Source organism: Amblyraja radiata, chromosome 3 (assembly GCF_010909765.2).
Source record: "Amblyraja radiata isolate CabotCenter1 chromosome 3, sAmbRad1.1.pri, whole genome shotgun sequence".
NCBI classification, from domain to species: domain Eukaryota; kingdom Metazoa; phylum Chordata; class Chondrichthyes; order Rajiformes; family Rajidae; genus Amblyraja; species Amblyraja radiata.
The window spans coordinates 49,844,763-49,860,409 of record NC_045958.1 but is presented as its reverse complement, the minus strand read 5'-3'; the positions used below and the strand labels follow the sequence as shown (position 1 = coordinate 49,860,409).

The 15,647-nt window shown below is 42.9% G+C and overlaps 1 protein-coding gene across 1 annotated transcript in view; it reads right to left on the bottom strand.

Moving 5' to 3' along the window:
- fbn2 (fibrillin 2) overlaps nucleotides 1-15,647 on the bottom strand; it is a 304,739-nt gene that overhangs the window by 95,261 nt on the left and 193,831 nt on the right. Inside the window, exons 23-28 of the mRNA XM_033017776.1 lie at nucleotides 14,421-14,546; nucleotides 11,522-11,749; nucleotides 11,068-11,193; nucleotides 8,136-8,264; nucleotides 2,475-2,600; nucleotides 2,218-2,343 (exon numbers count right to left, since the gene is read on the bottom strand). Coding sequence (XP_032873667.1) covers nucleotides 2,218-2,343; nucleotides 2,475-2,600; nucleotides 8,136-8,264; nucleotides 11,068-11,193; nucleotides 11,522-11,749; nucleotides 14,421-14,546 — 861 coding nt within the window. The remainder of the gene's footprint in view (nucleotides 1-2,217; nucleotides 2,344-2,474; nucleotides 2,601-8,135; nucleotides 8,265-11,067; nucleotides 11,194-11,521; nucleotides 11,750-14,420; nucleotides 14,547-15,647) is intronic.

Genomic DNA, 15,647 nt, shown 5'->3' with positions numbered 1-15,647 from the left:
GGTTAGGAGCAATTTTAGCTTCGAACCCAGAATTTGATACCAGGTACTCCTCTTTAAGAGAATACTTCTTGATACAAATAACTAGCTTGCTAGAGTTTCAGAGATTACGAATATGGATCAGGAGTCACATATAGGCCAGAAAAGTAAGAGCAGCAATTATTTTTCAACAATCCAATAGACACCAGTCTAATAATTAGGACATAAACCCTATTGGTTTGAACTTAAAAAATCTAAATGATTTAGTTTATTGTATTCAAATTCTCAGCTGTGGTGATAGTTAAATAGGGAGTGGAGAGTTCTGCATTTTTAATCACGTTAAATTAAGATTGTCCATCATAATCAGATGGAGAGGCATTAATAGAGGCAGAGCAGGTTTGTCGTTCTACCGTTGCTAATGTCTGATAGGAAAATGAGATACATTTAATCTAAAGTCAAACTGAATATTTTATGATCGATAGATACTTATTCAAGATAAAGTTCCCTCTGGAAATTTTCCTTTCTGGAGCAATGTTTTGACAGAGCAGAACATCTAGCCATCCATACAAGTATAATCCACAGCCTAGGCCCATTGAACATGCACACAGCAGGGTCCTAGGTATTTCTCAAATCATAACGACTGCTTCGAGTGTAAAGGAAAAGCCTGGTTGTGACAGTAGCACACTTAAAAACTACCATGTGAGAAGGTGTGGCAGAATACAAATTGTCTATACCTCATTTACTTTCCTGAGAATGAGAATTAAGAGAGGATTGGAAACTGAAATGAGAGAAAAGGTGCAATCCCTCAAGCCTGCTGTGACTTATGAAATTCCTAGGATGTAGCTGATAATAGTCAATAGACAATAGGTACAGGATGTCTTGGATTCTTGTGGTGCCACAGTATCGTGAAAATTAAAAGTTCCAGGTGTGGGTGAAAGACGATTCAGAATATAAAAAATTCATCTCCTTGTGGCGATTGAATAAACTCCCTCCTGCTCTCCCTCTTCACATTTCTTTTCTTCACTATTCTCTTTATCTGTCTTTCACTCACGCTCACTAGTCTATCCTTCACTTTCTACAACCTCTTTTTCCTTTTTCTCCTTTTACTTCTCTTTAAAAAAGAAAAGAAAAAAGGAAGTTGTACAGAGAATGTAATATGTTAACATAATTTTTGTACCACTGTATTGTACTTACTTCTAATAAATAATTTTTAAAAAAGAAAGAAAAAAAAAGACAATAGGTGCAGGAGTAGGCCCTTCGGCCCTTTGAGCCAGCACCGCCATGCAATGTGATCATGGCTGATCATCCACAATCAGTACCCCGTTCCTGTCTTCTCCCCATATCCCCTGACACCGCTATCTTTAAGAACCCTATCTAGCTCTCTCATGAAAGTGTCCAGAGAACTAGCCTCCACCTTCTCTAAGGCAGAGAATTCCACAGACTCACAACTCTCTGTGTGAAAAAGTGTTTCCTCATCTCCGTTCTAAATGGCTTGCCCTTATTCTTAAACTGTGGCCCCTGGTTCTGGACTTCCCCAACGTCTGGAACATGTTTCCTGTCTCTAGCGTGTCCAAACCCTTAATCATCTTATGTTTCAATAATATCCCCTCATCCTTCTAAATTCCAGAGTATACAAGCCCAGCCACTCCATTCACTCAGCATATGACAGACAGTCCCACCATCCCGGGAATTAACCTTGTGAACCTACGCTGCACTCCCTCAATAGCAAGAATGTTCTTCCTCAAATTTGGAGACCAAAACTGCACACAATACTCCAGGTGTGCTCTCACTAGGGCCCTGAACAACTACAGAAGGACCCCTTTGCTCCGAAATTCAACTAAGCACAAGCAGAGCCCATCTGTGTACAGCAAAAGAAAAATAAGGCCTGTGTATGATCTGACATGGGATGGCCACATGCTGCCAATTTTAGAGTTTATTTCTAAAATGGACCAATCTGAATGTGGCTCCATTTGCACATTAAAACCATAGGCTGGCACATGTATTTATTGTTCAAGAAATAAGAATTTGATTTGACTTCTAAGATTTTTGCAACCAGAAATTAGGGAGGTGCAGATGAATTTGTTCCTCGGAAAGCAATATCAGGATAGCAACAAATAACTTTAATTTTAAGCAACTCATTCAGCATTTTTAAAGTAACAAGACACAGCAATGAAAAGCAGTTGCTGATATATTGGATGGTAAAATGGTATAATCTAACTATATATTGAGTACACCTCTTACCTACACAGCCTTGCCTGTCTGGGGTAGCCTGATATCCAGAGATGCAAGCACACTGATAGGTTCCAATCATATTGACACACTTGCCATTTCTGCAAAGGTTGTCACTGAGGAAACACTCATTAATATCTGAAAAAAAGAAAGTAGAAAATTTCACATATAGCAGAGAAGTGTTCAAGTTCAAAAATGAGATTTTGAAAATAAAATCTGGCCAAAAGTCAGAATCATCTCCTACGAGTATAGTGTTATATTTATCTTACCAACACAGCCACTGCCATCTGGAGTAAGCTCGTGCCCTGGAGGGCACATGCACCTATAGCTGCCTTCTGTATTTATACAAGTGCCACCTCGGCACAGCAGAGGGTTTCTCTCACATTCATCAATATCTGTGGAAGGAAAGAAAAGATAATATCATGAAATGTGCTCGAGATACAATACAATACAATACAATTCAATTTATTGTCATTTGGACCCCTTGAGGTCCAAACGAAATGCCGTTTCTGCAGCCATACATTACAAACAAATAGACCCAAGACACAACATAATTTACATAAACATCCATCACATCGCTGTGATGGAAGGCCAAAAAAACTTATCTCTCCACTGCACTCTCCCCCCCGATGTCAGAGTCAAAGTCAAAGCCCCCGGCGGGCGATGGCGAATTGTCCCGTGGCCATTAAAGCCACGCCGGGTGATGCAAGGTCGCGCACCGGGTCTTGATGTTAGAGCCCCCGGCGTGCGCTCGCAAACTCCCGCGGCCATTCCAAGCCGCGCGGGGCGGTGATGTAGGCCCCCGCTCCAGCTCTTCAACCCCGCAACTCGGGCGGGAGAAGTCGCCGTTGCGGGAGCCCTGAAAAGCGGACTCCCTCCAGGGACCCGCGGGCTCCCGGTGTCGCCGTCCGCCAAACCCGCAGTTGCAGCCACCGAAGCTCCGGAGGTCGGGCCGCAGCAGCGTCCACCACAGCTCCACCCGCTCTGGACTCGGCCAGCTCCGCGACGGTGAGGTGAGTAGTCGGCACCAGAGCCCCCGGTCTTCCTGTTGGAGGCCGCTCCTCGTTGCAGCCCCAACGACAACGGAGACCCGACAAAGAAAAGGTCGGGTCTCCCGTGCAGGGAGAGATTTAAAAGTTACCCCCAACCCCCCCCATACCACCCCCACCCCCCCACACACATACCCCAACAAAAAATAACAAAAACGACATAAAAACATAGACATAAAATAATAAAAAACGCAGACGGACTGCAGAGGCCGCTGCTGACGAGAGTCGCGCCGCCCACCGGATTGCCAAAGCAGTTGAATCAAAATGTACAATCTCCTGGCCCACTGCATTATTCAATTGCCATAAGTCTTATGTTACAGTTGTACAAGGAGTAGCTGAGGCCACATTTGGAGTATTGTGCTCGCCTTTGGTCACCCTGCTATAGGAAGGATGTCATTAAGCTGCTAAGAGTGCAGAGAAAATTTACGAGATGAGGTCAGGACTTGAGGGCCTGAGCTAAAGGGTGAGAATGGGCAGGCTAGGACTTTATTCCTTGGATTGCTGCAGGCCGAGTGGTGATCTTACAGAGTATAAAACAATGAAGGGTACAGATAGATTATTTTACCCAGTGTAAGGGGATCAAAAATGTTAGGACACCAGTATAAGAAGAGAGGGGCTAGATATAACATGAACCTGAGGGACGACGTTTTCACTTAGAGGGTGAATGGTGCATAGAATGAGCTGCCAGGTGAGGCAGGTACTGTAACAGCATTTAAGGCACTGGGGAGGTACAAAGGTAGGAAAGGTTGAGAGTGATATGGGGCCCAAACACTGGCAAATGGGTCTAGCATAGATTGGGCATCATGGACGTAATAGATGAGTTGAGCCAAAGGGTCTGTTTCCGTCCTGTATGACAGTCATTCTTACTGTCATTTACCAAAAGAAGTCAATAAAAATGAAAAGAATACAACAAATTATTGTTACAATATGTTTCACAGGAACCCATCATAATTATGTTGCTACAATATGCAGCATAGAAGACCATAGAATTTTTGACACAGGCGTGAGGCAGTTGAAAGGGGCTATCCAAGCCCAAACACATCTTCCACTATTTGGTCTGCTGTTGCAACTCTTCCTATACATGCCCAAGTACCCTGATAAGAGGTTTTGCCTCCACCATCTTTTCAGGAATTGAGTCCACCACATTAGTTGAAAAAATGACCACATCTCCTCCCTAAACCATTTAAAGCTCAAACGTATGTTCAGATCCATACTAAAACTAGTTGAGGTTGTCAACATAAATACATTTTCTAAATTGATGATTACCAGTAGCTATAAAATATTTGCTTCAATGACCAATGCACAATGAACAAATGGCTGACTATAGAAGAGCGTTAAAGTATGGAGCTACTGGGATAGATCTTCCCTCAGCAGCTATTCCTCCATGTCTGCAAATAAATTAACCATTCCATTTGTAGGTGTGTTCATGACAAACACCATTCTCTGACAAGGCAAGACATTCCCACTCTGTTACCTGTCTAGATAACCCTTCAGATCTGTTCTAGCAGCCAAATACAGCACTCACCTCACCCCTTCCAATCTCATCCCCTGCAAACCTGTAGCTCTCCACTTAGTACCTATTCCAATTTTGTCATCAAACCATTTAACAAGGGAGGTCCTGTAGTATTCTGGTGGACTGTCATCTGCCATGCTAAGGCCAGATGTCACCTTTCAGACACCTCCTCGTACCTACTCCTTGACCAGAATCCCACGAACAAACACCCAGGCCACTGTCTCAGAACATGTCACTGATCGCACTGCTACCAGCAATCTCCTCTCCACATTCTCCAACTTTACAGTCCCCCAACCTCCCATTGTCCATCACCTTTCTAAAATCTACAAATAGGACTGCCCTGGCCAACGGGCATTGTTTCTGCCTGCTCCTGCCCCACTGAACTCATCTCCAGATACCTTGATTCTATCTTGTTATTACCTTGTCCGATCCCTTCTGACGTACATCCGAGACGCCTCACATGCTTTTAACCATTTTAATAACTTTCTATTCCTTGGACACCATCACCTCATCTTTACCATAAATGCCCAGTCGCTTTACACCACCATTCTCCACCAGGAAGGCCCCGGGGGCCCTCCGGATCTTTCTTGAAAAGAGACCCAATCAGTTTCTCTCAACTAACACTCTCCTGGCCAAACTTGTCCTCACCCGTAACAATTTATCTTTTGACTCCTCCCATTGTCTTCAAGTCAACAAGGTGTAGCCATGGGCACTTGCATGGGACCCACCTATGCCTGTTTAATTTTGGTTACAATAAGGACTCCTTGTTCTAAAAGTACGTGTTTGCCCAATTGGCTTGGTTTTTAAAGGGCTCTCGGAAAATGTGTTTTGTTGGCTTGCAAAGTGTTTGCCCAATTGGCTTGGCTTTTAAAGGGGCTTTCCGAAAATGTGTTTTGTTGGCTTACAAAGTGTTTGCCCAATTGGCTTGGCTTTTAAAGTGCTCTCGGAAAATGTGTTTTGTTGGCTTGCAAAGTGTTTGCCCAATTGGCTTGGTTTTTAAAGGGCTCTCGGAAAATGTGTTTTGTTGGCTTGCAAAGTGTTTGCCCAATTGGCTTGGCTTTTAAAGGGGCTTTCCGAAAATGTGTTTTGTTGGCTTACAAAGTGTTTGCCCAATTGGCTTGGCTTTTATAGGGCTTTCCGAAAATGTGTTTTGTTGGCTTGCAAAGTGCTTGCCCAATTGGCTTGGCTATTAAAGGGCTCTCGGAAAATGTGTTTTGTTGGCTTGCAAAGTGTTTGCCCAATTGGCTTGGCTTTTAAAAGGTTCTCGGAAAATGTGTTTTGTTGGCTTGCAAAGTGTTTGCCCAATTGGCTTGGCTTTTAAAGGGCTTTCAACAGTTTTCGGATGGATAAAGCATGAATAAACATTTTATTAGATCAGGACTGTTTAATTGCAAAATTGACGCTCATTCCGTGAATTCCGCTTAGTGGCAAGATGGCGCCGATGACATCATTTCCGGTTAGCGGCAAGATGGCGCTGAGTGCGTCATTTCCGGTTTGTGGCAAGATGGTGCTGACTGCAGAAGGCACAGAGTGAAGTCGTTGAATAATTCAAGAGAGCTGACTGCTCTGTCTATGGTGAGTGCGTTTGTTGGACGTTATTTAAAGCACATTTTTGCTTCAGCAGCAGCCACGGCAGGAGGCTTTAAACGTTTGAATCATTCGGTTTACACACTGTATGTTCATCACGTTCTGAAGTTACTTGGCATTTTAGTATTGGTTGTGTGTGTGATTGAGTGTGTGAGTGAGTCTGTGTGTGTGGCTGTGACTGAGTGTGTGTGTGTGTGTCTGTGTGTGTGTCTGTGAGTGTGTGTGAGTGTGAGTGTGTGTGTGTGTGTGTGTCTGTGAGTGTGTGTGAGTGTGAGTGTGTGTGTGTGTGTGTGTGTGTGTGTGTGTGTGTGTGTGTGAGTCTGCGTGTGTGTATAGTGGGTTGCACATAAGGTCTCCGGGTGAAAGGGCTTGACGAACGGAGCCGCACAATCCATCTGGAGGACATCGCAGCTTCCGGTATATGTTGTTAATACACGAAACGCGTACTTTCCTACCTGTTAAAAAACGCCAAAATGGTGAATTTTTGCACTGTAAATAATTGTGGAAGTCAGGGTAACCTTGAGAGACATCTATCCTACTTCAGAATTCCAAAAGTGAAGAGAAATGAAGGTAAAGAGCAGCGAGAGCTGAATGGACAACAACAGCTAAAGTGCTTGGCGAACATTGGCCGTGCAGATATCGAGATTGAAAATATTGGGAATTATCGCGTTTGCTCACTGCATTTCTTCAACAGTAAGGCATTATTTGTGTTTTTTCTTGATTCCTTGGGTATCTAAAAAGTTTCAGAAGTGATAAATCTGGCTGTAAAATGTTAAAATCGCCCATGGTTCTGAAGTGGGTTCTGAAGCTAAATTTATCATTAAAAAATCTCCAGACTTACGAGTGGTGTGTGGAAAAGTAAGTTTTCTATCATTATGGTATTGAGATGTATATTTTGGCAAATAATAAAATGTCCTGACAGCTTAAACACCCACTCCCTTTCAATAGGATATTGTCAATTTGCTGAGGTTGATTATGTCCAATTAACAGCTAACAATTATGCCATTCCTTGGCTTGCATCAGAGTAAAATGTAATTCAAAGCCCATGTACGGTTTGCGATTTTTTTTAAGGATACTGCCAGCCCATCAGCTGTGAGTTACTGAACTGCCAGCCCACCAGCCGTGAGTGACTGCACTGCCAGCCCACCAGCCGTGAGTGACTGACTGCACTGCCAGCCCACCAGCTGTCAGTGACTGAACTGCCAGCCCACCAGCCGTGAGTGACTGCACTGCCAGCCCACCAGTCGTGAGTGACTGAACTGCCAGCCCACCAGCCATGAGTGACTGAACTGCCAGCCCATCAGCCGTAAGTGAACTGCCAGCCCACCAGCTGTAAGTGACTGAAGTGCCAGCCCAATAATCCATTCAGTCCATCCTCTCCCCCTTCTCTCTCTCTCACAGAGTCTGTCACCTGTTTTGGGCAGAATTTCTGGCAGTTTCTCAGCTGCCAGCCTGCCAGGTCGGAGTGACTGTACTGCCAGGCCTCAGTGACTGAGCTGCCAGCCCAAGAATCCATTCGGCCCACAATGTCCATACTAGCCCTCTGGAAACCAGTCCCTTCGGACCACAACACCCATACAAGCGCAACAGAAAGCCCCCCCCCCCCCAACTGGCCAGCAATATTGGAATTGGTGGAGAGGTGGAATATTGCGTTGGGTGACCAGCCCTCCAGTGTGATGCTGGGACCCAACTGGTCCCACTTAGTCTAGTATGTTCTATTACTACATTATTAGACACTTTCAGGGAATAAAATTGTTCAAGTAAAGCATAAATAGACTTACCCATACAATTCTTCATCATCATAAATCCACTCTCAAAGCCTTCATAGCACTCACACTCAAAGCTTCCAGGGGTATTGACACAAGTTCCATTCCCACAGAGGTCAGGAGAGATGCGACATTCATCAATGTCTTATTAAAGTAGAAAATAAAACATATGCAGGAATTATAACGAAATGAAGAAAATCAATAAGAATTTGTTTCACTGCTGCACAATCTTTATATATTTTTTGTTTGAACATAACTCCTGCATCTCCGCGGGAGAAAAGTAAATTACAACAAAAGGTACGTCCAGTGGTTGAACATATCGCAGGTCAGTGAAACCATATGAAATAGTATAATTAGTAATTAAACCCCTGTCCCACGGTACGAGTTCATTCCAAGAGCTCTCCCGAGTTTGCCCTGATTCGAACTCGGAGATTTACGGTAATGGCCACTCGTTGGTACTCGGGGCTCTCGTGGACATTTTTCAACATGTTGAAAAATCTTCACGAGTCTTCCCGTGCTTACCTGCCGTTAGCGAGTCTTCCTGAGTACCTGCCGTTAGCGTTACAAGCTGCTAAGAGACGTCCCCGAGCTCCGACGTACCCGCTACGTTCATTCTCCGTGCTTACCACAGTTTGATTTTTTTTTAAACTCGGGAGAGCTCTTGGAATGAACTCGTACCGTGGAACAGTGCTATAAGGATGCAGGTAGACAAAAGTGTATTTGAGGCACTCAAAGACACCTGGACCATTTCCGACACTTCCCTACCATTTCTTGACCTCACTATCTCCATCACTGGTGATAGACTTCTGACCAACATCCACTATAAACCCACTGACTCTCATGGCTATCTAGGCTACTCTTCTTCCCACCCTGCTTCCCGTAAGGACTCCATCCCCTACTCCCAATTCCTCCATCTATGCCGCATCTGCTCCCAGGATGAGGTGTTCCACACCAGGGCATTGGAAATGTCCTCATTCTTCGGGGAAAGGGGGTTCCCCTCCCCTACTATAGATGAGGCTCTCACCAGGGTCTCTTCCATACCCCGTAACACTGCTCTCTCTACCCATCCCCCCACTCGTAACAAGGGCAGAGTCCCTCTAGTCCTCACCTTTCAGCCCACTAACCGTCACATACAACAAATAGTCCTCCGTCATTTTCGCCACCTCCAACGTGACCCCACCACTCGCCACATCTTCCCATCTCCCCCCGTCTGCTTTCCGCAAAGACCGCTCCATCCGTAACTCCCTGGTCAATTCTTCCCTTCCCTCCGCACCACAGGCACTTTCCCTTGCAACCGCAAGAGATGCTATACTTGTCGCTTTACCTCCCCCCCTTGACTCCATTCAAGGACCCAAGCAGTCGTTCCAGGTGCGACAGAGGTTCACCTGCATCTCCTCCAACCTCATCTATTGCATCCGCTGCTCTAGATGTCAGCTGATCTACATCGGTGAGACCAAGCGTAGGCTTGGCGATCGTGTTGCCGAACACCTCCGCTCAGTCCGTATTAACCAACCTGATCTCCCGGTGGCTCAGCATTTCAACTCCCCCTCCCATTCCGAATCCGATCTCTCTCTCCTGGGCCTCCCCCATGGCCAGAGCGAGCACCACCGGGAATTGGAAGAGCAGCACCTCATATTCCGCTTGGGCAGTCCGCACCCTAGCGGCCTGAACATTGAATTCTCCAATTTCCAGTAGCCCTTGCTGTCTCCTCCCCTTCTCAGCTCTCCCTCAGCCCTCGGGCTCCTCCTCTTCCTTTTTCCTTTCTTCTCCCCGCCCCCAACCCCCCCCACCCTACATCAGTCTGAAGAAGGGTTTCGGCCCGAAACGTTGCCTATTTCCTTCGCTCCATAGATGCTGCTGCACCCACTGAGTTTCTCCAGCACTTTTGTCTACCTTCGATTTTCCAGCATCTGCAGTTCCTTCTTAAACACTATAAGTATGCAGCCTTCTTTAATTGGAAAGTCTGTATGAGGCACTCCAGAAGGCATTTCAAACAAATCTCAGCAATGCACCATATTAGTAGTGAATATTTTGAAAAACAAAATGGGGAAAAACAAGCTTGATATTCAAATTCATCTTGCTGGATTTTGTTACAATCTTCATTCATGCTATAACATATCTTATCATTGTAAATTCTGTGTGGAGCATAACAATGAAAAGACTTAAAATTACACGTTAATTTTCATCAAGTAAAATTAGACAATTTTAATTAAATTTAATTATTTAATGTATTAATATAAAATTATTTTCAAATCATATCATTTAAATATTAATTGTCTGAAATCACAACTCATAAGATCATGTATAATAAATGTTTAAAATGTGCACTTGATTACATTTATAGATGTAATATTGTGATAATGTCCTTACATCGCCAATGAATTGCACTGTTTGCAGTGTGTTCTACCCATTTAATTTTTAACCAATTTCTGCTGTTTGAATTTGCGGTGTGCCTAAAAGGTATTTTAGTTGTGATAATTTCCTACTCGTGTTGCTCAGAGTCAAAGTTGAGTCTATTGCCATAGGCATACATACGATGAGATGCTCATATAATGAAAATATTGTGTGCAGCAGCATCACTAGCAGAACTCAGAAAAATACACAAAAAAAAAAATTATACATAAATACATTTTACATAAAATTCTGCAGGACAGTAAAAAGAAAACAAAGTATGCAAAAAAAACAAGACAGTGCAAAACACAATTGGAATAAAAGTCCACTGTAGTGGACCACAGTGTAACATCATCAAGGGAGGATGAAGACTGTGTGGGTTGAATTGAGAAACTGATATTTGAGGTAAACTGTTGTTCGTCTTTTGGATTTCTGTACCTCCTGCCTAATGTTATTTGTGTATGCTCTGCATATGCTGTCAGTTCGGTTTATGTTATTTATTATATTTGTAGTGTTCATATTGTTAACACTGGTCATTTGGCTCATGTTATCTTACCTGTGCAGTTCCTTTCCTCCATATCCAGAGCAAATCCACTGTCACATTTACACCTAAAACTGCCAATGGTGTTCCTGCATTTTCCATTAACGCAGAGGCTGTGGAACATTTTGCATTCATTGACATCTAGAAGAACAACAATGAAGAATTTGAAGAGCACAAAGTTGTAGTGGATAGTATATGACGATTCTGGATAATAACTAGACTCATAGTAGTTTACATCAGCAGATAAATATTCTGTGCTTTTGTAATGTAGTAATTTTATCACATTAAAATTGCTATATTTTGACATAAAGATATTGAACATGAGGTCAGACCATTGAACGTTATATAGAGTGTACTTTTTAATTTTATCTTTTTCACTTTAATCTCTTTTATTTAAATTTAAGAATTAATTATGTTTTCTTTTCCAGACATGACCTTTATTGGGAGAGGTAGTGCCTTTTGTCCATACCTTTATGAAATGGTCTTCCTGTTAGAATGTCACCTCTATTGGCAAACCCTGGACCTCTTGGACAAATAAGCTCATACTCCTTAGTGCCAGGATTAGGGCATTCGTCACAGTCCAAACCCCAGGCAGATCCAATTGAGCAACAGCAGGCATCCATTCGGAATCTTCCAGGAACTGGCACTGTACATTCATCTTCATCCCACTTCAGGTAGCAATGTTCAAGGCGGATATCTGCAAAGATATTGCAAACCAATAAGAGTATTGTCCCACACAGGACCCATAATATCATAATACCCTCCTGAACCAAATTTCTGACAGCATTTGAAGTTATTTTCGAGTACAGTAGATTTGCTCTCATCTGTATTTGGAGGTGAAGGTCAAACCAGAGTCTCCAAGAAATATACATAATCCAGAATTGACTTGAATTTTGAAGGTGAAGTATAAATGGCCAGAGAATGACTTCTATTTCTAAATAGAAGATACTGCATTGGAACATTCTTTCGTTGACTGAGTCCACAACGACCATCAATCATCCATTTATACTAGTTCTAAGTTATACCACTTTCACATCCACTCACTACACACTCGGGGCAATTTTACAGAGGGAATTAACTTACAAACACTCATGTCTTTGGGATGTGTGAGGAAACAGGAGCACCCAGAGGAAACACACATGGTCACAGGGAGAACGTGCGAACTTCACAGATAGCGCCGAGGTCAGGACCTGGATCTCTGACGCAGCAGATCTACAGGAGCCACTGTGCCGCTGATTTATTGCTTCTCCCATTTTGTAGTTAAAACATAGCATACACTTACAGTTGTATACAGTTTCACTGTTTCTTCAATGTGGGTGCACTTAGTGTGGTTGCACAGTTCAGGTGCTATTAAGTGTAGTTTGAAGGAATTAAACTCCTAAAGTTCTTGGTAAAACATCAGGTAAGAGCTACAGGTGAAAGCTCATTTCCTCCTATAGAAATTTGTCATAATTCCAGAAATGGTCAGTTAGCTGACAGAATTGGGCTGAGATGGATTCCCAGTTTACGTCTCTGAACTGCATCAGTTTTCTGTACCATTTCCAGCGCTTCTACCTGTCCACTTTGTCATTCTCCATTTTTCACTTCTGTTTAAAAATGAAACATCTACTTTTCACATCAGCTTCTGTCTACTAATGTATCTACTAATGTAGGAAGTACCCTGCTTGTTCTAAAGTTATCTTGGCCTTCAGAGCAATGTACCGATCCCAAAGGAATTATGCATTGCCATGCCCAGACAACAAAGTTGAAGAGATGAGAAACAAATAAGATATCATGGTTATTTCTGGTTAATTTTGCTTTATGGAGCAACATAAAACTAGAGGTGAACATTGTGCACTCATGATATATATGTCAACAGAGTGAAAATAATTTGGCATACACACAAATATCAACTTCCACCGAGTTGAAAACAGAAATTACTTCACTCACTTTCATAAAATAGATGGGAAAATCAATGGGTATGAAGTTTAAATGCGCTCCAAAGTGGTACATATTCGGAACATTACCCTGGCACATACGTTCATTTTAGTGCCCTGTTTTATGTATATGACTAATTATTTCTCCGGAAAAATATACTAACAGATGCCTATTAATCTTCAGCCAGACAATAGGCCATCGCAATACTCCACTCACTTCAACAAAAGTCTTGCTCCCTCTCCAAAAATCCCCACCACCACCTTCACATAACATGTTCCTTTACTCTAAACCATTTTACTGCTTCATCTGCGAATGAACTCGGTGCTGAAGATTGAAAGTGCATTCTGTTCCTAGGACCAGCACAAAGTGATGTTCTGGAATGAAAAAGCAAGTCTAAGCACCAGTCGACTGCTGATAGCTGTCAATTTCAAAATCTACCAAGTTAACCCAACATCTCCCTCTCTGTCGAAAGTTTATAGCTTTGAAATTGTGCACTCGGGTTTATTTTGGAGCTTTAGAGCCCACAAAAAAATCTGTTAAGCTGGAATAGGGCATTATAAAACTACAATAGTAGATATCCAAATAAAAAATGTTTATATTAGAGTAGAAAATGATTTGTTTTTCCTACATCTTCTTCTGTACTCTAAATACAACAGCATGGATTGACTCATTCTGGCTGGCTTGATGCTCTTTTATATACTATAATTACAGATAAATGCAAATTCAGGGATTAACGTCCATCTTTTGATGAAGCTGGCCACCTGAAACAATTCCTGCACATTGGCTTTGCTACAGAATGTAATGCTACTACCAGGTTCCCACTTGAATTATAATTTTGGCAACCCTTGTACTATGTGGGATGGGGTTATGTTCCTAGAAATTTGTCCATATCATGACTTTCAATAATGTGAAATAGGGTCACTTACACTTCTGTCAAGAAATAAGAGTAGAAAAAATTAAAGTTGTGTTTATCTATTTACTTATTTTTTCCACAAAAAAGACAGAACATTTTAATTTGTATCTCAAATGTTTGGGTTGTGATTTTTGAATTCTGGAAAGGTTAATGTCCATCTCCACAGGAGCAAGGGTACAGACTACCTAGGAAACCAGCAAACCAACTCCTGCATTAAAATATTTGTTATAAATGTTGGATGCAATGTGTAGCGTTCTATTCCTTGAATTATGTCTTCCGCACATTTCTATGAACTAAAGCAGTAACCGTGCCTCTGGCAACAGCCTACATGTATAAAACAGATAACCTAATCCATATGTTTTACAGTCAAATCACTAATCATAGGGTTTAAGCTTGAGTAGAAAATGAACTATGTACACTATGAGAACAATGTGTGCTTTGCTTATCAAATTTTGGCATACAGAAATTAACAAGTAAAAAATTCAAGTTACACAAACCTCTATTATATTTAAATGATGGTATATAATTTATTTCTTACCCACACAAACCCGACCTGTGCTGTCTCTGGTCAATCCTTCAGGACACTCACATTGGAAGGACCCTTGAGTATTGACACATCTCCCATTTGGGCAAATATCAGGAAAGACTGTGCATTCATTCACATCTGTCCAAAGTAAGAAAGAGAGTGAAAAACTTGATGCTTCTTTCTTCTGGCTTATTACACATAATTTTAAAAAGATAGTCAAAGCAAATGCACAAACATATTAGTGGTATAGAAATGTGTTAACAATCCCATGTCTTCAATGGGAGCAATTGTCAGAAATGGAGCTCAAAGTGGATGATGATTCACATCTACTACAAACCCACTGACTCCCATGGCCATCTGGACTACACTTCTTCCCACCCTGCTTCCTGTAAGGACTCTTTCCCCTCCTCCCAATTCCTCCATCTACGCCGCATCTGCACCCAGGATGAGGTGTTCTAAACCAGGGAATCGGAGATGTCCTCATTCTTTAGGGAACGGGGGTTCTCCTCTTCGACTATAGATGAGGCTCTCACCAGGGTCTCTTCTATGCTACACTTGTCGCTTTACCTCCCCCCTTGACAACATCCAAGGACCTAAGCAGTCTTTCCAGGTTTGGCAGAGGTTCACCTACACCTCCTCCAACCTCATCTATTGCATCCGCTGCTCTAGGTGTCAACTGCTCTACATCGATGAGACCAAGTGCAGGCTTGGCGATCGCTTCGCCCAACACATCTCCACAGTTCGCATTAATCAACCTGAAGTCCCGGTGGCTCAGCACATCAACTCCCCCTCCCATTCCAAATCCGCCCTTTCTGTCCTGGGCCTCCTCCATGGCTAGAGTGAGTCCAATCGCAAATTGGAGGAGCAGCACCTCATATTTCACTTGGGTAGTTTACACCCCAGCGGTATGAACATTGACTTCTTCAATTTCAGGTAGTCCTTGCTTTCTCTCTCCTTCCCAGCTCGCCCACAGCCCACTGTCTCCGCCTCTTCCTTTCTTCTACCCGCCACCCCCACATCAGTCCGAAGAAGGGTCTCGACCCGAAACCTCACCTATTCCTTCTCTCCATAGATGCTGCCTCACCCGCTGAGTTTCTCCAGCATTTTTTTCTGCCTATGATGATTCACAGGATTGATTGAAAAATAGAGCATGGTAACTGGCCCCTTCAGTCCACCTATCCACACTAGTTCCACTTTCTCATCCACTCCCTACACGCCAGGGGCAATTTTATAGAGGCC